The 24,303-nt window shown below is 39.2% G+C and overlaps 1 protein-coding gene across 1 annotated transcript; it reads right to left on the bottom strand.

Moving 5' to 3' along the window:
- Nucleotides 1–5,121: 5,121 nt before the first annotated feature.
- Nucleotides 5,122–24,196, bottom strand: LOC124981195 (olfactory receptor 1468-like). Its single transcript, XM_047547400.1, has 2 exons — nt 24,075–24,196; nt 5,122–6,073 (listed from the first exon to the last, which is right to left on the bottom strand). The coding sequence occupies exons 1-2, from the start codon at nt 24,194–24,196 to the stop codon at nt 5,122–5,124; spliced, it is 1,074 nt and encodes a 357-aa protein (XP_047403356.1).
- Nucleotides 24,197–24,303: the final 107 nt, after the last annotated feature.

Raw genomic sequence — 24,303 nt, forward strand, 5'->3', positions numbered from 1 at the left:
AGAAATTAGAAGACTTAACCCACAGGTTCAGAGTAGGTGCTGTTTAACTAATGTGAGTTGGATGGCCCTAACCTGGTATGCTGCAGACATGTGCTCCAGGGCAGGAATTGCCAGTTGGTCAGGGAAACCAAAGAAATCTGGGATGCAGTTTACCTGGAGCATTTCTGTGCATTCAGAACACCCAACAGATTGGAACTTACCTTCATGTTGACATTAGCCTACTAGATTTGGGTCTCAAACTGAACTGGTTCTGAGCTCTTACATTTATTGAAAATAACACCATGCCTTTTTTGGTTGTTCATATTACTGAATGAGAATAGTCAGTTCTGTTATGACAATTGTTTTAAGAAGGGATTTCCCCAAATGTGATAGTGCACACCTGTCATACCAACTATTCAGGAGGCTGAGGCAGAAGGATCTCAAGATCAAGGCCAGCCTGGTAAACTTAGTGAGACCCTGCCTCAAAATAAAAGTGGTTTGGGATGTGGTTGAGTAGTAAAGTACCTTGGAGTTTAACATCTAGTACCATATAAACAAAAATAATTAAATGAATTAATACATAAATAATCAAATAGGAATTGATTCCAAGACAATTGATATAATAGGGAGTGTCTTGAGTGTGATGCAAATTATACTTTTGATTTCACAACTCATTCATGAGAAATGTGTGAAAGTAGAAAACTGAATTCAGCTAAACTGAGCTGCAAAGGCATACACACAAAATATACATGCACCTCAAATATTTAGCACCAACCTCTACATACCATGTGTGCTACAGCCACATCCATCCAAATCCGGTATTATCATCATTCATCCAATTTCAGGAAAACATCCCTTCTATGTTTTTTAATAATTCATATGTAGCAACCCTTCCAACACCCACTTCCACAAACAAACTTCGGGACTTTTTAAGCTCAAATGCCTTTTGAATTGTAATATTTATGTATTTCTTAATCACCAACATGTATAAAATCATTACCATTTTTAATAAGTATAGTATAAACATAACACTATGTTTATGTGTCACTGATCAAGTTTTCCAGTGTTATGCACCTACCCCTATTTTTCCAATAAGCCCTGTGGTTGAAAGATTTCACACAATGTTGTTTCCAGGAACTGGTATGTCATAACAAAACTGACAACATAGGTGAAACAATTATCACAGGGTCAGCTTGCAGTAAATGTTAGCTGCTACCACTGTTGTCATCATTATTATTGAACTTTTGGTGATTAAATAATACTTGCCATTTTTTCAAACCTCTTCCACAATTATGAAATCATTTTTACCTTATGCTTTTCATGTGGCTTGGATTTCTGATGCTACATAAAATAAAATGCAAATCATGGGAAGTAATTTGCCCAGGATCATAAAACCCTCCTTGTTGGATATTCAGAGATTTTTCCTTGTCTTCAAACTTCTCAAGAAAAAAGAAACGTATTTACATGTATTACTTCTAAATCTAGAACCAAACAATATAAAACAAAGTGCATAAAAGATTGTGGCCATTTGATTGTCAAAGAAGGATAGAAATACAGGGTTTTTGTTATGAAAGTATCCCTAAAGAATTGAATCAATAATTTGGAGAGTGGGAAGAAGAAAGAAAATTGCAGGATGGAGACAAATCAGTGAATATCAAGGGCCTAAATTCACACCCTATAGATGCAAACAAATAATAGGAAAGATAAAATGCTCCAGAGGTGGACAATAAGGAGTGGTGAAGATTGTTGTCCTTAGGTTTTCCACCCAAAAAGACAGATTCCAGTGAACTCTAATGAATTCATGCCTGAGAAGTGGATTCAGCATCTGATTTCTTTAAGAGAAAAAGAAAGTCGAGTTTTTTATGTGAAATTTCTAGGTATAATTTTGAAAGTTATGGTTGGTTTTAAAACATTGATGATTCATTTTTTAAAAATTTAAATGATTTTCAAGTCAAAGTTAACACATCTATAGGCTAGCTAGTATGCAACCTCCAGTGAACTGAAAGGTGAAACCCAGGCCTGGGGCTGCACACAAAGTTTGAACAGTGATGGACAGAAAATATGTTATTTATTGTCAATATGTTATTTATTGTGCAAAGACACATTCAAGCAACATGGTACACATTTGTCAACATTTTAGAATTTGTTTTATACATTAAATATACAATATGCTACCATAGCAATAAATTAAATGTACACTATTTACATTACATAGGCAGTCAGGTTCTACAAATCATCTCCTAAGAGGAAAGAAAGAAAAGTCATCCCCACATGGGTCAATTCCAAGCATCACTTCTTGGGTTCTATCATACAGGAATCTCTTCACATGAAGATGTCAGCACTCCCTGAACTTGAGTGTCAAACGGTAACACCCATGACAAGGGAGAGTTGGCACACATGCTAAAGAGCAAAAAGGTGGATTTCACCCTTCCAAAGAGAAATATCACAAAATCAAAGAAAATGGCAATTAAATTCGAGTCTTTCAGCCAAACATCCTCTCTCCAGGGCTGATAAGGTACAGGACAGAGCCCTGTCCCAACAGCCTCTTAGTAGGTAGGACTCCATTGCCTCAGGCCTCCTAAAGGGGCACATGGCCCAGCTGACAGGAGAGGGATGGGAGGTAGGGATGGGGAAGATGTTGGTGGTAAAACAGATACTTAAACTAGGTAGAAACCTACCCCCACAGGCCTCCACCTGGGTGCAGGGGCAGCCTTGGCAAACTTCATTGTCCTGCCCTTGCCTTTGATAAAGAGTAGATAGAGTCAGGGAGGAGCCACAGAGTCCTGAGCATGACTGACTGGCCAGGTCCCTTTCAGACCCTGGAGATGTAAGATCTACTTGAATCCCACCACCACTGCCCACCACAGAGCTGTATCTATAGACTAAGAAACAAATGAAAATGGTAGTGTTTGAGTTGGCACCTTCAAGAGTCAATGTAAGGAAAGTGAAACAGGATGCGTCCTGCCTCATTACTTGAAAGAAGATTTCATAACCAGTTCTCTTTAAGAACCAGAGAGAAATGAGAAAGAGTTCTCTCTTATCACTTTCTGTCTTCATTTGCAGTAAGGAAACTAAGATTGGTGAGCTGCATCTCTGCCCTGGCCTCTGCCACATTATAGACTGGAGTTGCAGAACAGAGGTCACTGAGGAGCAGTTCACTGGAATCCCTTTCCTTCTCCATTTTCTTTGCTCAAGTCTCATCTCAAATCTTAGTGTCCTCACTGATCAATCCATGAGAAGAACCCTCTCAACAGAAACTAGCAGAGACCAAGACTCTACCTGCAGACTTGACTGCTGGCACCTACCAGCCAGTGGCAAGGCCCAGTCACCTGGCTTCTCCCAATCCTGGGCCCCAGGAATTTCAACCACTTTCTCTATCAGTCACACCTGGTGCAGAGGGCAGAACCCTAGGCTGTGAGTTCTACTCTCATCTTTGCCACTAGCTGGTTGTGTGTTCACTGCAGCTAAGGTTTCACATTTAGGTCATTATTTGGCTGAATTAAATGCTACAAAGGACAGAGGCTTGATCATTAAGACTAAACCATATAATCTTTTCTAAGAAACACCATTTGACATTCATTAATATAGACAGAAAATCTGTCTAAGACCTTCTATCTCATGTTTTTCCGCAGCTGTTTTCAAGCATCAGTGGAGCTAGAGATATCTGAGTGCCCAATAGCACTTGCAAAGTATAGTTTCTTCTGTGAGTCAAGTGGTCCCCAGAGTCAGAGATGTAACTGGGAGACTTTATGACATTTGCTAGTAAGTGAGTAACTAGATCTGGAGATTATCATGCTAAGTGAAATAAGCCAATCCCCAAGAACCATAAGTCAAAAATTCTCTCTGATATGTGGATGCTAACACAATACTAGGGGAATAATAATAGCAGTTTAGTGAGTTAGAAAAAGGGGAATGAAGGGAAGGGAGTTGGAATAGAAATAGGAAAGACAGTGGAATGAATTGGACAAAAATTTCCTATTTTCATATATGAATACCCAACTAGTGAAACTCCACATCATGTACAACCACAAGAGTGGGATCCTGATTAGAATAAGATATACTCCATGTATGTGTAATATCTCAAAATACACACTAATGTCATGCATATGTAAAAAGAACAAATTTAAAAAATAATAAATAAAAAATATAGCACTAAAATCTTTGTAAATAGGGATAGCTGAGAGTTTTGGAGAAAGATCTCATCTTCAGATAAAGTTGTGAGCTCAGGAGACGTTATGAAAAGAATGTATTTGAATATCATCACTTAGAGGGTACAACTAAGGAAATTAATGAGTTAAACCCAGAAACAGTCCATATCACGGCAGTGTTAAAATTTTAGAAAAGAATGGTTTCTCTCCTTCATTTGGAAATGGGAGAAAATGAAAAGAATCTTCACTCTGATCTAGCACAGCCTTAAAAACTGACCCACTGGATGGCATGGAAATTTGGTAAACTTCATAGATTTTAGTCTGCAAATAAGTCATAATACTTTCTCTACTTTCTTCAAATTGTCATGGAGATAAAATAAAACATAGAAAGAATTTCTGCAAAGTCAAAATACCAAACAATAGAGAGGTGACCCTAAAAATTGAAAATTTCATACTCTCACACAGAGAATTAGAAAAATTTATTGACAGGATACGTAATAAAAGACAATGTAGACATGAAAATAAATAAGGTGTGTAGGAAAGTTAGGAGATAGAATGGTGGCAGAATTTGTGCGGAAATATTATGTAGGCGACACTAAATATTTGCTGGGAGATTGAGATATCAGGAAGTTTTTGAGCATCAATCTAAGATTATGGAGCACTATTTTAAAAAGATATCATAGTCAAAACAGACTTGAGATAACAGTGAAAGACCTAGGAATTACTTAAGAATGTAAGAACTGGAGAGCACATAAAATGAAGTTTTCACATAGACTTTTACAGCATCACCTGGGAAAGACAGAGGAAGGAAAAGCCAGAAACCCAAGACCACCTTCCCCTGCTCAGTACTTACCTAAAACTCCTTTCTTTTGCCTATTGAACAATTTCATAGTATGCCACTTCATCCAAAGTTCCCATGGTGAGAGAAAATTCTGAGAAAATATTCCAATATTAATAACAATAATATTAATGCAAAGATTATGTTAAAACTCTCTCACACATGGAAGGGAATTTTCTTCTTATAAAGGGCTCTACCTGGGGCTTCCTTCATGACTCTGTTTCTTAGGCTGTAGATGAAGGAGTTCAGCATTAGAGTCACAAATGTGTACTTCAGAGCCATGACTGTATCTTTCACAGTTGAATTATTAGCTGATGGACATAAGTAGAGACCAATGACTGTCCCATAGAACAGCAACACCACAAAAATGTGGGAGCCACAGGTGGAGAAGGCCTTGCAGATACTTTGAGCAGAAGGGACTTCAAGAATGGAGGACATGTTCCTTGTATAGGACAAAAGAATGAGTAGGACTGGGATGAAAACAACTCCTCCTATAATAAATAGCATCAACTCATTAACATGAGTGTAGGTGCAGGCCAACTTCAGCAGGGTGGATATTTCACAGGAAAGGTGTGGGATCACATTGTCTGCAGACAAAGACAATCTGTGAATGAGCAGGAGGTACAAGAAGGAATAGAACATTGTCAGCACCCAGAACAGCACCACCAGGGAGAGACAGAACTTGAGCTCGTGAGGGTGCTGGAGGGGGAATAAAATGGCCACATAGCAGTCATAGGCCATGGCCATGAAGAGGAAACTCATAAGGTTTCCAAAAAACAAAAAGAAGTAAATTTCTGTCATGCAGCTTGCATAGGGGATGGATGGAATTTGGCTTTGCATGTTCTGTAGCAATTTGGGCATTGTGACAGAGGAAGAGCAGAGATAAGAGAAGGACATGTTGCTGAGAAACAAATACATGGGTGTGTGGAAATAGGAGTCCAGGTGAAGGAGGATGAGGAGGAGGAGTTTCCCCAGGATGGTGATAAGATATATGGACAGTAACAGGGCATAGAACAGGTTCTTGTGCTCTTGCTGAATGGGAAGGTCCAGGAGGAGAAACTCTGAGATGAGAGTTTGGATTTTTCCCATTATTATCTGCCTCAAATACCTTTAAGAGAAATAATAAGGCCCTTTAAAATCCACATGAAAATTATCCTTTTTCTCTCATATAGTCTTTACCTGTTCTACAATAGTTTATCTCACCACCACCACAGTAAGTATAATCTTACAAGTGTCTTTAATCTCTATGATCATTTATTACTTTATTACTTTTTCTCATCTTTTATAAACATGTTTCTGCAGTCCATTCTTTCCTAAATACTTATCTCTTTGCTTCTATCACAAAAGAAGAGTTGGATTTTCTCTTACTTGCCCAACTGGTCTTCCTAAGCAACTCTAATTGGCTTCTGTTTTATAATATCTTATAGAGTGATGTTCCTCAAATATTTTTGTAAATGCTATACTCTTATAATTAAATCTCATCTATGCTGAATTCTTAGATAACTATTTAAACTCAGGCAGAGATGCCTTTCTCACCCACAGAACTCTGTGTGTCATTGCTTGATGATCATCATCCCTTGAATGTATCACAGGTGTCTTAAGTTCAACAGGTCCCTAATGAAACTCAGCATGTTGTATTCATCCATACTATCCTCCTCCTCTTCTACTCTCTCATGTTTCAGTAAAGGAATGCAAAACCCAATCAGAAATATCTGAACTTTTTTTCTTTCATTCTTCTCTGTTACCATCAACTCCAATTGTATTTACCACATCCCATATATTCTACATTTTATTCCTCTGGTACTTCACCCAGTCTTATCACAAAAACACATTCCCAGACCTTGAATCTTATCTCATATGATTGTTTAAGTAGTCCACTGTTTCCAATACCTTACATACTGTTCTCCTTCTATGTACTTCATTCCCACTGTGTCATTCTGAGGGGGAAATCATATCATCTCTCCTAATTCATGCTTCAGGATATTATCATTATTCCTAAGATAAAAGTAAAGTTCCTTTGAAGGTTACAAATGGCGCTTTATTATCTGAGCTGTGTCTCCCTCCACAGTGTCATCTGGCCCCCAAGTATACAAACTTCCCATTCTCCAGGACTGCTGGACTGAAAATCATAATTTATTGCCTCTAGAATTTCACACTTTGTGTTTCTCCAACCTATCACTTTCTCCGCTCTGCTTCCTCTTTCAGTTGGCTTATCCAGATTTATCTTTTAGGTACTTTAGATGGCACTTGTAAAACTAAACCTTCATTGTGTCCCTACCCTGGGCGATTTGTGTTGCTCTTTATACAGCATCCTGTTCTCTTCCCATAGCAGTGAACTTCCTGATCACAGGTTCATAGTTAACTTCACACCATGTTGTGAACTCCATGCAGGAAAGGCCATGTCTGCCTGATGCCTACACAGGGCAGCACCTGGCATGGAACCTGATGTGATCAATGCTTCATTAATATTTGTTGACTGTCCTTCAGGATGAGAAAAATTCCCTAAACTTTAAAGGCAGAAAAATCCCACTAACTAAAATAACCACTATTCTTAATTCTTCCCAGAGTACAAACACACTAAACTTCACCGTATAGCACTAAATTTTGACACTACATTACCAACATCACAGATGTAACTTTGAATTTATGAAAAATATTAGGGTGTGTCAGAAGTACTTCACTTTTCAGTCATACCAATAACTTAAACATCTTTATGCATTAATCCACATAAATTCAATGATATTTATATGAGAAAATGAATATGATGAGCATTTTATAAACTGTGAGGAAAGCAGAAGAAGTGTTAATTTTTTAAGTTCTCAATTGAGTTCCTTCTCAGGTGTTCATATGATATGTGATGATTAATTTTATGTGTCAGCTTGGCTAGGTTCAGTTATCATACTTTTATAAAATACCAGTTCTGAATGTTGATATGAAGGTATTTTATAATATATTAAAATTTATATCAGTAGACTTTGATTGAAGTAGATTGCCCCAAAAATGTGATGAGCCTTGCTATAGTCATTAGAAGGTCTTAAGGGAAAAGACTTCACTCTCCTGAAGAGGAAGAATTCTGCTTCCAGAATGCTGTGGTCTCAACACTGTACTATCTGCTCTTCCCAAGGACTCCAGTAGGCAGTACTGCCTTGTAGATTTCAGAATTAATCCCAATTACTGTGTGGGCTATACTTTTAAAGTAAGTAACACACACACACACACACACACACACACACACACACTGCTTTCTTTTGGATAACCCTGACTCATAAAGCCCAGTATGGCCTGATAACAGTCGTGCACCTCTAATCCTAACAGCTTGGGAGGCTGAGGCAGGAGGATTGCAAATTCAAAATCAGCTTCTGTGACTTCGTGAGGCACTAGGTAACTCAGAGAGACCCTGTCTCTAATAAAATATAAAAAAGGACTGGGGATGTGGCACAGCGTTTTATCACCCTTGTGTTCAATCCACAGTACAAAAACAAACAAACAAAAAAGTATGTCCCAAAGCTGTCAACAATGCATAGGAGGAACATTAAGAGATGTGGGAAGTTTGTTCAATAAAATTAAATAAATTAGTCCTACTGGTGGGACCTTCACCCTACTACTAATGAAGTTTAACACAACTGAAAAACAGTTTGTACATTTGGACACCATATGCTGGATCATAATTGGAAGAAATATGTGAAGAAAATCATGTACATGGTTTCTCAGAGTTTTTCTTTCCTTTTGAGTTTGCAGGACTGTGTTTGTGTCAAGAACCTGTGCAGGCATCACAAAACCAGAGACATCTCCTGTAATTGTGTTCATTGATGTCCCACTGAGCTTCCTATCTTCTTCAGTCATTAAATTTTATATACTCAAACTAAACTGCACATAAAAATTATGTAGGACAGTGTTTGTAAATGTAACACACATGCAAATTACCTATGATTAAGAAATTCATTCTGTATCTGTAGCCCTGATCCTTCATTTTAAATGAACACCCAAATAGTGGTGTCAATACTGTGATCACTAGACTGCACTTGAATAGCAAACACAAACATTGCCATTAAATGCAGATTACTGAGACGCTTCAGATATTTCAACTAGAATCTCTGAAAAGTGACCTGTGCAAAGCTTTTTAAAGATCCTATGTGAATGTAAAATAAAGAAAGGAGAAGGACTGTTATTGCACTGAACCCTACCTTACAGGCCTGCTATGTCAAAATACTATGATCGTGGAGGATTCACTGCATAGTAAGTAATATTAATGAACACTATTATTAATAAAAAGTTATAAGTGATGAATATTACTCAAAATATTTCTATACTGTCGCAAAGTCTTAGAAGGCAGCTAGAAGGAAAAGAGGAAAGTTTTCATACCTGAAAATTTTCCTGCAAATCAAGACACTCAGGTTTGAAAGATACCAGATTATTTTTCACCTTGATGAATTACTCAGGGTATCTGAGGGGGACTGTGTGTCCCTGACCCAAGATCCTGCTTCACTTTATTCATTATAAGCATGTGAAGTAATATCCTCTGTAGTCATCATATACCTATGCCATCTCTTCTCAAGTCTTGCCTTCTGGCCATCCATGGGCCTGAGAGGCTCCACATCCCAGGGGAGTCCAGATTAAGGTATAACTCCTTAAGCACAAAGTAGTTATCCAAGACCTCTTTAAGCCAAATTATTAGAATCTGGGGGTCCTGTATGGTGACTGATTATAGCCACTGACCACAACTAATTATACTTTGGTAAAAGGTGGGAATGGAGAGCCGAGAGATGAATGATAAGTCATTGTGCATTTAGGGAATGGACAGGAATCCTTTGCTGGTGGAGACTACATTGGGGACTTGAAGAAAAATGATAGAACGTCCACAAAAATAAATCAAGTACTAGACTGTGGATGATTTAAAATATCTTAGAAGTACAACAGTTTACACAAGTAGCAACATATTGTATTGCTGTGCAATAAGTAAACCTTACATAATGAAGCTTATTTGGTAAGGTTCAAGTGAACCCTCAAGTGAGCATTATATTATGTACCCGATGCTCCATTAACAAAGCATATATCATTCATTTCACTTCATCTCACCATGTAGATATATTTTTATGATACAGTGTGAAAGTAAGAAGAAAAAAGGATAGAGTACAATAAGATTTTAGGGAGAGAGGCATAGAGAGAGAGAGATGACTAAGATAATTTTTGTTATAATATATTGTTTTAATTGTTCTGTTTTATGATTAGATGTTGGTAATCTTTTCTTGTGCCTAATTGACTACTGTTTTAATGTTAAATGTCCCCCAAGGGCCCATATGTAAAGGCCTAGATTCAGGATTGCAGTGTTAGGAGTTTCTATCATTAAGCAGCAGGACCTTGTGGAATGTCCTCAGGTCATTGTGGATGACGTTGGAAAGGAACATTCTAATAATATAAGTGACCCTCTATATATGTCCTGTCATCCCTTTTCCACACCATGAGGTGATAATGCAAGGTTGGCCTTGCCAAGGCTATGCTAGACCTTCAGCTTTTTAACTGCTAAACTGTGAGCTAAATGAGCCTATTTATAAGTTGACTATGCCAGATATTTCATTGTCCTGGTGAAAAGCTAGTACAATAGTCTCTTTAATATATGGTGTGGGAAAAAATGTACATCTGTATTCAAAAATTTTTAACTTTAATCCACACCTCCATTCTATACAACAGTTTATAGAAAAAGGATCAGATATCTTAATGTTTGAGTTCTGAGGAGATTACCCATGACATCCCACCCGATGGAGCCAGAGATGTCTCAAAGCAGAAGCCAAGGTTCAGAAGGAGCAGATGTGCAGTGCTTTCAAGTTAAAGCCACTAATGTCATTTGAGATCATAGCAACATTAATTGAACTAAGAGGCTAAGAAAACTTAGAATGGTGCACCAGAAGTGTGTAGTTGTTAAAGAACATGCCTTCTGCCAAGGGACATAATGGTTATTTAGATTACCACTTGACTATTTTCTGATTCAAATGTCAGCTAATGTACAAACAGCAGTGTTGCTCCTGTGCATGGGGTAGTTGATATTGACCACCACGGGGAAAGTCAGTTACTCTGCACAACTGAAATAGAGAAGGTGTCATCTGAAATCTTGGGGAATTTTTACAGTGCCAGTTTATAATTCAAAGACCATTGACAAATGTTAATGAAACTATAAAATCCAATTAAGGTAACAACAATAAGTATGCAGGTCCCTTGTAAGGAAATACATGTAACTATATGAAGATCCTCCAGCTGACCATAGTCAAAGAAGAAAGGTTGGTTAGAAAGTGAATTACATATGCCAAACCTGGCTTCACTATCAAATGCAGGGCCAGAATAATCTTGGCATTAGGAAGTAACATGACATAGATGGAGGAATGAATGATACTTGTGCTGGGTGTTCTTAAGGATTTCCATAGAAAATGAGCCAAATGTGGTACAAATGTCAGTTTTTCAAATCTAACAGAAGGAAAGACTGAACATGGTGTGGGAAGTTCATTTTTTTTTTAAACTGTTCTTTTTTTATTTATTTATTTTTTTATTGTAAACAAATGGGATATATGTTGTTTCTCTGTTTGTACATGGCGTAAAGACATACCATTTGTGTAATCATAAATTTACATAGGGTAATGTTGTTTGATTCATTCTGTTATTTTTTCCCTTCCCCCCAACCCCTCCCATCCCTCTTTTCCCTCTATACAGTCTTTCCTTCCTCCATTCTTGCCCCCCTCCCTAACCCTAACTCTAACCCTAACACTAACCCCTCCCACCCCCCATTATGTGTCATCATCCACTTATTAGCGATATCATTTGTCCTTTGGTTTTTTGAGATTGGCTTATCTCACTTAGCATGATATTCTCCAGTTTCATCCATTTGCCTGCAAATGCCATAATTTTATCATTCTTTATGGCTGAGTAATATTCCATTGTATATATATACCACAGTTTCTTTATCCATTCATCAATTGAAGGACATCTAGGTTGGTTCCACAATCTGGCTATGGTGAACTGAGCAGCTATGAACATTGATGTGGCTGTATCTCTGTAATATGCTGATTTTAAGTCCTTTGGGTATAGGCCAAGGGGATAGCTGGGTCAAATGGTGGTTCCATTCCAAGTTTTCTAAGGAGTCTCCACACTGCTTTCTTGAGTGGCTACACTAATTTGAAACCCCACCAGAAATGTATGAATGTACCTTTCTCCCCACATCCTCGCGAACACCTGTTGTTGCTTGTATTCTTGATAATCGCCATTCTAATTGGGGTGAGATGGAATCTTAGGGTGGTTTTGATTTGCATTTCTCTTATTACTAGAGATGTTGAACATTTTTCCATATGTTTGTTGATTGCTTGTACATCTTCATCTGTGAAATGTCTATTCATTTCCTTAGCCCATTTGTCGATTGGATTATTTGCATTCTTGGTGTAGAGTTTTTTGAGTTCTTTATAGATTCTGGAGATTAGTGCTCTATCTGAAGTATGATTGGCAAAGATTTTCTCCCACTCTGTAGGCTCTTTCTTCCCATTGCTGATAGTTTCCTTTGCTGAGAGAAAGCTTTTTAGTTTGAATCTATCCCAGTTATTAATTCTTGCTTTTATTTCTTGTGCTATGGGAGTCCTATTGAGGAAGTCTGGTCCTAAGCCGACATGTTGAAGCTCTGGATCTACTTTTTCTTCTATAAGATGCAAGGTCTCTGGTCTGATTCCCAGGTCCTTAATCCATTTTGAGTTTAGTTTCGCCTATGGTGAGAGCTATGGATTTAGTTTCATTCTGTTGCATATGGATTTCCAGTTCTCCCAGCACCATTTGTTGAAGAGGCTATCTTTTCTCCATTGCATACTTTGGGCCCCTTTGTCAAGTATGAGAAAATTGTACTTATTGGATTTGTATCCGTGTCCTCTGTTCTGTACCATTGATCCACCTTTCTATTTTGGTACCAATACCATGCCGTTTTTGTTACTATTGCTTTGTAGTAGAGTTGAAGATCTGGTATTACGATACCCCCTGCTTCACTCTTTCTACCAAGGATTGCTTTAGCTATTCTGGGTTTTTTATTCTTCCAGATGAATTTCATAATTTCTTGTTCTATTTCTGTAAGGTACATCATTGGGATTTTAATTGGAATTGCATTGAATCTGTATAGCACTTTTGGTAGTATGGCCATTTTGACAATATCAATTCTTCCTATCCAAGAACATGGGAGATCTTTCCATCTTCTAAGGTTTTCTTTAATTTCTTTCGTTAGTGTTCTGTAGTTCTCATTGTAGAGGTCTTTCACCTCTTTTGTGAGATTGATTCCGAAGTATTTTATTTTTTTCGAAGCTATTGTGAATGGGGTAGTTTTTCTAATTTCTCTTTCTGAAGATATACCACTTATGTATAAAAATGCCTTAGATTTATGTGCATTCATCTTATATCCCGCTACTTTACTGAATTCACTAATGAGATCTAAAAGGGTTCTGGTGGAATTTCCTGGTTCCTCTAAGTATACAATCATATCATCAGCAAATAGGGATAGTTTGAGTTCTTCTTTTCCTATTCGTATCCCTTTAATTTCTTTTGTCTGTCTAATTGCTTTGGATAGAGTTTCAAGGACGATAATGAAAAGAAGTGGTGAAAGAGGGCATCCCTGCCTTGTTCCAGTTTTTAGGGGGAATTCTTTCAGTTTTTCACCATTTAGAATGATATTAGCCATGGGTTTAGCGTAGATGGCCTTTATAATGTTAAGGAATGTTCCCACTATCCTTATTTTTTCTAGTGTTTTGAGCATGAAGGGGTGCTGTACTTTTTCAAATGCTTTTTCTGCATCTCTCAAAATAATCATGTGATTCTTGACTTTAAGTCTATTGATATGGTGAATTACATTTATTGATTTCCTGATTTTGAACCAAACTTGCATCTCTGGGATGAAACCCACTTGATCATGGTGCACTATCTTTTTAATATGTTTTTGTATGCGATTTACTAAAATTTTGTTGAGAATTTTTGCACTGCTGTTCATTAAGGATATTGGTCTGAAATTTTCTTTCCTCGATGTGTCTCTGTCTGGTTTAGGTATCAGGGTAATATTGGCTTCATAGAATGAGTTTGGGAGGGTTCCCTCCTCTTCTATTTTATGGAATACTTTGAGAAGTATTGGAATGAGCTCTTCTTTAAAGGTTTTGTAGAACTCGGCTGAGAACCCATCTGGTCCTGCACTTTTCTTTGTTGGTAGGCTTTTGATGACTTCTTCTATTTCATTACTTGAGATTGGTCTATTTAAATTGTGTATGTCCTCCTCGTTCAGTTTAGGTAATTCATGTCTCTAGAAAACTGTTGATGTCTCCGAAATTTTCTATTTTGTTGGAGTATAGATTTTAAAAATAGCTTCTAATTATTTCAGTCGTGTCTGTTGTGATATTTCCTTGTTCATTCCGAATTTTAGTGATTTGGGTTTTCTCTCGTTTTCTCTTTGTTAGTGTGGCTAAAGGTTTATCAATTTTGTTTACTTTTTCGAAGAACCAACTCTTTATTTTGTCAATTTTTTGTATTGTTTCTTTTGTTTCAATTTCGTTGATTTCTGCTCTGAGTTTAACTATTTCCTGTCTTCTACTACTTTTGGTGTTGGTCTGTTCTTCTTTTTCTAGGGCTTTGAGCTGTAGTGTTAGGTTGTTTATTTGTTGAGTTTGACTTCTTTTATTAAATGCGCTCCATGAAATAAATTTTCCTCTAAGTACTGCTTTCATAGTGCCCCAGAGATTTTGATATGATGTTTCTTTGTTCTCATTTACCTCTAAGAATTTTTTAATTTCCTTCCTAATATCTTCTGTTATCCATTCATCATATAATAGCATATTGTTTAATCTCCAGGTGTTGGAGTAGTTTCTGTTTTTTACTGTTTCATTTATTTCTAACTTCAATCCATTATGATCTGATAGAATACAAGGTAGTGTCTCTATCTTCTTGTATTTGCTTACATTAGCTTTGTGGCATAATATATGGTCTATTTTAGAGAAGGATCCATGTGCTACTGAGAAGAAAGTGTATTCACTATTGGTTGGATGGTATATTCTATAAATGTCTGTTAAGTCTAAATTATTGATTGTGTTATTGAGATCTATGGTTTCTCTGTTCAATTTTTGTTTGAGAGATCTGTCCATTGGTGAGAGATGCGTGTTAAAATCACGTAGTATTATTGTGTTATGGTCTATTTGGTTTCTAAAATTGAGAAGGATTTGTTTGACATACATGGATGAGCCACTGTTTGGGGCATAGATGTTTATGATTGTTATATCTTGCTGATTTATGCTTCCCTTAAGCAGCATGAAATGTGCTTCTTTATCCCTTCTGACTAACTTTGGCTTGAAGTCCACATTATCTGAAATGAGGATGGATACTCCAGCTTTTGTGTTGAGTCCATGTGCATGGTATGTTTTTCCCCATCCTTTCACCTTTAGTCTATGTGTATCTCTTTCTCTGAGGTGAGTCTCTTGCAGGCAACATATTGTTGGATCTTTCTTTTAATCCAATCTGCCAGTCTATGTCTTTTGATTGATGAATTCAGACCATTAACTTTCAGGGTTATTATTGAGATATGATTTGTATTCCCAGTCATTTGGTTCATTTTTTACATTTTATTTATTTAATTATTTTTGACACACCTTGTTTCCTCCATTATTTGACAGTTCCTTTGGGATCATTCCGCCCTTTCCTGATTTGCTTCTTTGTTTTTTATCTCTTACTCATGGAATATTTTGGTGAGAATGTTCTGTAATGCTGAGTTGCTTTTTGTAAATTCTTTTAGCTTTTGTTTACCATGGAATGATTTTATTTCATCATCAAATTTGAAGGTAGGTTTCGCTGGGTATAAGATTCTTGGTTGGCATCCATTTTCTTTCAGAGTTTGAAAAATGTTTTTCCAGGCCCTTCTAGCTTTTAGGGTCTGGATTGAAAAATCTGCTGATATCCGTATTGGTTTCCCCCTGAATGTAATTTGGTTCTTTTCTCTCACAGTCTTTAAAATTCTATCTTTATTTTGTATGTTAGGTATTTTCATTATAATGTGCCTTGGTGTGGGTCTATTGTAATTTTGTGCATTTGGAGTCCTATAAGCCTCTTGATCTTGATTTTCCATTTCATTCTTCAGATTTGGGAAATTTTCTGATATTATTTCATTGAATAGATTGTTCATTCCTTTGGTTTGTTTCTCTAAGCCTTCCTCAATCCCAATAATTCTCAAATTTGGCCTTTTCATGATATCCCATAGTTCTTGCAAATTCTGTTCATGATTTCGTACCATCTTCTCTCTTTGTTCAACTTTGTTGTCAAGGTTAAATATTTTGTCTTCAATATCTGAAGTTCTGTCTTCCAGGTGTTCTATCCTATTGGTTATGCTTTCTATGGAGTTCTTAATTTGGTTTATTGTTTCCCTCATTTCAAGGACTTCTGTTTGGTTTTTTTTCAATATCTCTAACTCTTTATTGAAATGATCTTTTGCTTCCTGTATTTGCTCTCTTAACTGTCGATTGGTGCTATCATTCAATGCCTGCATTTGCTCTTTCATCTCATTGTTTGCTTCCCTAATCACTTTAATTATGTTTATTCTGAAATCCCTTTCTTTCATTTTTTCTGCCATGCTGTCGTTGGATTTTATTGATGTAACATCTAGATTTGTTTGGGGCATTTTCTTCCCTTGTTTTCTCACATTGTTCAGGAATCAGTGGGTCATTAAGATATTGCAGATTTCCTCTATCGACTTATAATGTCCCTGAATATTGCTAGTATATCCCCTCTTATCCTTCAGTAGCCTGAAGTCTTGGAGGAAGTTGTTAATGCGGAGCTCCACGAAGAAGCTGCCTCTCTAGGGTTGGTGACCCTCAGGTGGGGTATATTCCCTGATAGTGGGCAGAGGTGCCTCCACTTGTTGACCAGTGGTCATCCAAAGGAGAACTAGGCTGCGGGCTGAGGCAAGGCCTGTTTGTGCCTGTGTCTCTGGTTTTACCGTACTTGTGGGAAAACCTCACCCGGCAGGGAAGACTCACCCGGTGGGGTGGTCTCGCTGGTCAGTTCCCCTCCTAGAGGTTCCCGTCAATCTGCAACTACCACCTGGGCTGGGCTGTCTTTCTCTGCAACATTCCCAGGGGACCGGACCTACCTCCTGGGCCTGGGAGCCTCACCCTTCACAGGTGAGTCTCCTTAGGCTGCCTCTCCTCAGAGAATCTGCCCGCAGTCCTGGAACCTTCACTCCGCCCCTAGGCATGTCTCTGTGGGGCTCTTCCGGCAAGAAGTCACCTAGGTCCTGGGACCCTGCTCTGCACCTAATCGCCTGGCTATGTGGCCCCTCCTCTGAGTCACCACGTGGAGTCCCGTACAATAGCTCTGAGACCCAGAGACCCACCGCACACCTCTTCTTCCGGACAGCTTCCCGGTTTTCCAACACAGTCACTAGCAGTCCAAGCAACTCACTTTGTGTCTCCTCCTCCCGCCAACCGCCCGTGGCACCAGGCAGTCACTCCGAGTCCAAGTGACCCACCCTGTTCCTCCTCCTCCTCCTCAGGGTAGCCCCCCGGGTATTCAGGAGCGGTGGCTCCAAGACCAAGTGACCTACCGCGCTCCTCCTCCAGGCAGGCCACTGGTGTTCAGGAGCAGTTGCTTTGAGTCCAATCAACTCACCACTCGCCTCCTCCTCTGGCAATCGCCTGTGGCTCTGATGCAGTCACTCCTAGACCAAGCGACCCGCCGCACTTCTCCTCTTCCTCCGGGCAACCCCCTGGGTGTTCAGAAGTGGTCGTTCTGAGTCCAAACAGTTCGCCACGCAGTTCCTCCTCTGGCACCCTCCTGTAGCTCTGATGTGTTGCGTTCCCTGCCCGCAGAGAAACACGACACCTGGTTGAAGTTTCAATGCTTTATTGCGCGCTGTCCTTCTGCTTCTATTGTTTCTTTTTCTTATCCTATTTCTCCCCCCAGCAGGGAAGTTACAGACCTTATATAGGTAAAACCACCAATCAAAGGAGAGCACACGAGGGAAAAGCGTGGACAGATACAGAGAGCCAAGCAGGGCATACCGAGATCATGCGTTGTGCATGAGACCAGAGAACCAGTCATAAAGACTTCCTTAAAATGATGTCAGATGTTTGTGCAAAAGTTAACTGCTCTGGCTCACTGCCAGGCACCATCTTAGCCACACCTAGGGCCAGGGGTCCCGGGTACCCCGACAGTTCCCCCTTTTTTATTATAAAATTAAAGCTCGGGACCGTGCCTGCCTTAGGTTGAGTGGTCAGCATATGTCCTTACCCGTCATCAGAGTCTGCAGAGCATGCTGCAGCTCCTGTCTTAGGTTGGTACATAGCCACCTCCTTCATTACCCGTCTTTGACTACCGGTCCAGCATCGTGAGCCACACTTGTGGGGAGCTGCCGGCCTCTAGGGCGGTCATGGCCTGATGAAAGATAATCCGATCCCTGTTTTGGCTGGCTCATAGATGCACAAACAGACGAGTGAGGAAAAGGATACCAATGCGGAGAAGCAATCCCAAAGTGTCCAGACCTGCCCACTGTTTTACAAAATTGAAAGCAGAAGAAAATCATTCAGCCATCTCAGATACAGAAGCAATATGTACCCCAATAGAATTAGCTTTGACAATTTCGGCTCTAAGTTGTGAGGTAAGATTATCAAATTGAGATGACCAAGTAGAAGTAAGGTAAAGTGACAAATTACTAGATAACTCAGCTGCAATGCTGAAATTATCATATACAATAGGGGTAACACAAACAGCTCTTAAAGAGTAAACACATCCCAGTCCCAAAAGTTCTTGTAATATGTCCACTTGTTCTTGTAATAGGTCCACTCTTTGATTTACCAGGAGTATGCCTGCCCTTAAATGTTGGTTTAAAGTCTCTTGAGTTTGTAAGGCAGTAGCTGTGTTTTCAGCTAAATGGTTGACTGCGGTCGCTGTCTGTATAGTAGTTGTCAATGCAGCAGCTGCAGTTGCGGCAGCCGCCGCCAATGCAACAACGGCTGCAACCACAGCTGCCGCGATGCCAAATTGTCTTTTATTTCTTGATAGTAGCACTGGTAATTCTGCATCTGTAACAGAGACTGGGATAGGTAGGAAGGTAGGGATGCGCATTAAGACCGCGTGGGAGAAATTGGTAGCATTCCAACATTGAGAAAGGTAGCAACTAGATTGAGAGCAATCAAGGGTTGTGTTATTGGAAATATTGGTTAGTAGAAACATAAAAGGAGGGAACACACAGGCTGGAGTGGATGAGAATGTAATGTTTTTAGTACAGTTAGTAGTAGTCTCAGCTCCAGCATTTTTTCCGCTCCATGTCGAAGAGTTCCATTCGCATTGTCTAAAAGATCCTCCTTTAAGAGCAAAAAGAGGTTGTAAGTTAGTATATCCTGAAGTCGAGGTGAATAGCAACCAGCTATCAAAAGGATTAACGCGCTCCATGCCCATGGCGTCATGATCAGCAAAATTATCAGTGGTACGCTGGGAAGTAAAATTTGGTGTGAAGAAAAATCCACGTTGAACCGGGGTCGCTCGCTTTGTATTTTGACAACCTGTCCAAATGGGAGGTGTGGAAAATTTTGGATTACATGCAGGAAAAATTCTGGGATTTTTAAACCCATTAGTGGGAAGAGGTAATTTGTGAGGTACAAATCCTGTGATCAAGGTAGCTTCCCCTTCCCAGTATGTCCTTGATATGGTTATTAAATTATTATTGGCATACTGAAGACCAAGCATAGCATAACCCTGGAGCGGAGCATAAGGGGATTCCATACTCTTATAAAAGAGACCCTGTACCTGCTTTTGGAGAACAATACAAGGGCTAGAGTTATTATTACTAATAGCATTATCCTCAGGTATATCAAAGCATAAGGCTCCAGGGAGGGAGAAAGCGGAAGAATTATATGTTTGAGTCTCTGGATCATAAAGTGTAGTGGGTAATCCTGTAGCCGCATTGGTGGTGAACAACGGAGGGAGTAGAGAGGAAGTATTAGTTAACGGCAAAGGATATGGCCAAGCTTTAACTATTGCCCACAGGTTCCGGGTCTGGCTGTCCGTTTGTGTCTTTGCAGTTATGGGAAGGCTCACTATCGTGAGGAGGAGTAGTATCACTTCCATATTGTATAGGTCTGGTCAGTCTTTCAGGAACCCAGATCGGAGTTTGTTGATCCTGTGGAAAAAATACAAACAGACCCTCGGACCCAACGTAATACTGGATCTGGTCCTTTCCAGCAACCTGTCAATATGTCTTTCCACTTGGCCCATGTTTGAGGGACAGGGGAAGGGTTGCTATGGCGATCAGCCGCAGAGTGTCCATAATTGTCTATAGTCAAAAAATTTAAAATAAAAAGAACCAGATTAATTTTGTCCTTGGGAGATTTAAAAGAGGCTCCTATTCCCCCTTTTTGTTTATTAAGACAATTTTTTAATGTGAGATGTGTCCTCTCGACTATACCTTGTCCTTGTGGATTATAGGGAATACCAGTAATCAATTGAATATTAAATGTTTGTAGAAATAGCCGGAAGCTTTTGGAGGTATAAGCAGGACCATTATCTGTTTTTATAACTTTAGGTATGCCCCAGCAAGCAAACGCTTGTAGGCAGTGTTGAATGACATCTTTTACCTTTTCTCCAGAGTGAGCGGAAGCCATGATGACCCCTGAAGCAGTGTCTACTGACACATGTACATACTTTACAGTACCAAATTCAGGAATATGAGTTACATCCATTTGCCAAACATGATTAGGTAACAATCCCCTGGGATTGACTCCAAAAGATTGTACTGGGATCAAAGGAGCACAGTGTTGACAATTTTTACTATTTGCCGAGCCACACATTTAGAGATAGGAAATTTTCTACTCAAGGTAGTGGAATTTACATGGAATTTCTCATGAAAGAGTTTTGCTTGTTCCTCTATGGAAAAAACAAAAACGGATTTGGTAGCCATATCCACCAAATCATTTGCTCTAGCCAAAGGTCCCAGTAAATTAGAATGAGCCCTAATATGTCCTATATAGATTGGATGTTTACGCTGCAGAATAAGGTTTTGCGGTGTAGTGAAATAGGAAGCCACGGTGGATAAAGAAGAAATACATGGCACAGTTTCAAGAACACTTAAAGCATTAACAACATATGAACTATCAGGAGATTAAACGGCTGATTATCTGCTATTTTAAAAGCCAACACCACAGCTGCGAGCTCAGTAACTTGTGCCGAGTTGGATTGAACTATTATAGTATGAAGTTGATCATGAACAAGTGCAGCGCCTACTCCATTATTAGATCCATCAGTAAATATAGTTATACAATTTTTAATAGGTTGGGCACTAGTCACTTTTGGAAAAATTATGGGAGTAACTTTACAAAACTGAATCCAAGGATATTGGGGATAACGGTTATCAAACTGAGCTGAGGTGGAACAATATAATACTGACCAATCATCATCATTATTGCTTAGCCATTTAATTTGCTGAGTGGAATAAGGGGTTATAATGATAGAAGGATGGATTCCAAAGACAGTAATGCAAGATTCTATTCCCTTAAATATTACTTGAGCAACAGCTTTGGGATATGATTGTAATATTTTAGCTGGAGAACTAGGAAGATTTATACTCTGTAGAGGTCCCCCCTGCCAAATTATTCCAAAAGGACTATGTTTTTCTGGGATGATGATTAAACTCAATGGTTGAGTGGGATCACAGCGATCAACATAGCATTGTTGAAATCTGTTTTCAACTAGCTGTAAAGACATTCGTGCTTCGGGAGTAAGCTTTCTAGGTGAATTTAAGTCAGGATCACCTTTTAATATATCAAATAAAGGTTTTAATTCTCCTGTGGATAATTTTAAATAGGATCTAATCCAGTTAATATCACCTAGGAGTTTTTGAAAATCATTTAAGGTATTTAGCTGATCAGTCCTGATGGTCAACTTTAATGGCCTGACTGTAGTAGCAGTAAGTTTAGTACCCAAATATTCTTGGATCTCTCCTAACTGTAACTTTTCAGGGGCTACTGTTAACCCCCTTTCCTTTAAAGCTTGGGTCACGAATTGTAATGCTCCTAACAACACTTCTTTTTCTGGATGGCAAATAAGTATATCATCCATATAATGATAAATCAACAATCTCTTGAATTTTTGTTTAGTGGTTTTAATGCCCTATCCACATACATTTGACACATAGTAGGACTGTTGGCCATGCCTTGAGGCAATACGGTCCATTCATATCTCTGATCAGGTTGAGCATGGTTAAGAGAGGGCAAAGTAAAAGCAAATCTCCAACAATCCTTTTTGTGTAAAGGTACAGAGAAGAAGCAATCTTTTAAATCCAGTATAATTGTAGGCCAATTTTTTGGCAATGCAGAAACAAGAGGTAACCCGCATTGGATAGGCCCCATAGGAAACTTTTGATCATTTATAGCTCTCAAATCATGTAATAATCTCCATTTCCCTGATTTTTTTCTTTATTAAAAATATTGGAGTATTCCAAGGAGAAGTAGAAGGTTGCAAGTGACCTGATTGTACTTGTTCTTGTACTAATTTATGAGCTGCCTCTAATTTTTCTTTTGTTAGGGACCACTGTGGGATCCAGCGAGGCTTATCATCTTTCCAAACTATAGGAATTGATGTCATTACAGTGGCCCCTATGAAAAACCCAGACCCCTGAAATCATCTTTTGGTGGAGGCAAGGGAAGTGGTTGTAACGGTCCTTGATGAGATTTTCCCAATCCTTCACTGTCCTTATACTCCATTTTTTGTAACATATGTTTGACCGGGGTCCCTTTATAAATATGGTCAGTGGTAAGTTTTATGTCCATTTGTTGTAAAACATCTCTTCCCCACAAAGAAACTGGCACATTACACACATATGGTTGGAACACCCCAGAATGACCCTCTGCATCTTTCCAAGACAATGAGGAAGCACTTTGATTAGGGCTCTCTGCCACCCCTAGACCTCTCAAACTTTGAGCAGCTGTAACTAGTGGCCAATGTTTCGGCCAGACTGACGCACTAATAATACTTTTGTCTGCTCCTGTATCTAATAGACCTGTAAATTCCATATTTCCTACCTTTAAGTTTAAGAGAAGTCTCTGTCCCATATCCATAGTAAGATTTATTAAAGTAGTTTCTGTTGATCCAAAACCTCCTTGTCCTCTATTTGTATTCTTACTGGGCCATAGAGAATGTCGACTAGGCAATATAAGCATTTGTGCAATGCGGTCTCCTGGAAAGATAACTGTAATGCCTTTTGGTAAAGAAACTAAAGCTTTAACTTGACCTGTAGAGTCAGGATCGATGACCCCTGGATGAACTACAAGCCCTTTTAATGTTGAGGAACTTTTGCCTAATAATAGCCCTACACTATCTTGTGGAATTTTTTCATGCCAATCTGTGTCTACCATTTGCACCCCCATATCTGGAGTTAATATGAGTCTGGAGGTGGCACAGATGTCCAATCTGGCACTTCCTGAGGTGGCTCTACGCTCCCCTTCTCCGTTGGAGGATACCACTGTTGAGGAACTTGTTGGATGACCCCGTATATTTGTTGTGGGCCCCGGGGAGGGCCCTGCCTCCCGTTTTTTTGCAGCCTAGGATTAGGCCCTAGGAAGTTACCTTCCTTATCTCTTATTGACTGGCAAACACTACTCCAGTGATTTCCTTTTTTACATCTTGGACACAATCCTGGCCCAGGTCCTGAGCTACTCCCTGCATTGACATTGCCACCTTGGGTCAAAGGTGACCTTTTATTTGGACAAGCGGCCTTTAGATGTCCCATTTGACCACATGCAAAGCATGATCCTGAGAGTCTTTTGTTTGTCCTTTGATTAGAATTTCCTTGAGCCTGAGCAAGTGCAGCAGACAACATAGTAGTCTGTCTACCTATAGCTGCTACAAATGCACTGCTCTGTGCAGAGGTATCATTTATATCTTTACACTCTTAGATAAGTAGATAGATACTTGTTTTTCCATGGCCTAATGGCGTCCTTACACCATTTGTTAGCTTGCTCATAGGCCAATTGTTTTACTAGAGGCATAGCTTGGTCCGCATCCCCAAAAATGCGTGATGCAGTTTGAATCAACCTATCCACAAAGTCTGCATAGGGTTCATTGCTCCCTTGAGTTACCTTGGATAGCTGGCCCTGTAGATCTCCTGTACCCTGCAACGTTTTCCAGGCTCTAGTTGCTGCAGTGGCAATCTGGGCATACACAGCAGGATGGTATTGAAGCTGTGCTTGGATAGTCTCATATGGCCCTGTACCCATAAGCATTTCTATGTTAAGTTGAGGGTCGCCAGCAGCTGCATTATGCCTGACAGTGTCTGCAGAAATTTCTTGCCAAGAAGTCTTCCACATA

This window comes from Sciurus carolinensis, chromosome 3, assembly GCF_902686445.1.
Source record: "Sciurus carolinensis chromosome 3, mSciCar1.2, whole genome shotgun sequence".
In the NCBI taxonomy this organism is placed as follows: Eukaryota; Metazoa; Chordata; class Mammalia; order Rodentia; family Sciuridae; genus Sciurus; species Sciurus carolinensis.

Coding starts and splice junctions, on each gene's coding strand:
- LOC124981195 (XM_047547400.1), bottom strand. CDS start 24,196: ATGAGACTATCCAAGCACAGCTTCAATACCATCCTGCTGTGTATGCCC. Junction 6,074..24,074: donor TACAGGGCCAGCTATCCAAG/GTAACTCAAGGG, acceptor TTTCTCTTAAAG/GTATTTGAGGCAGATAATAA.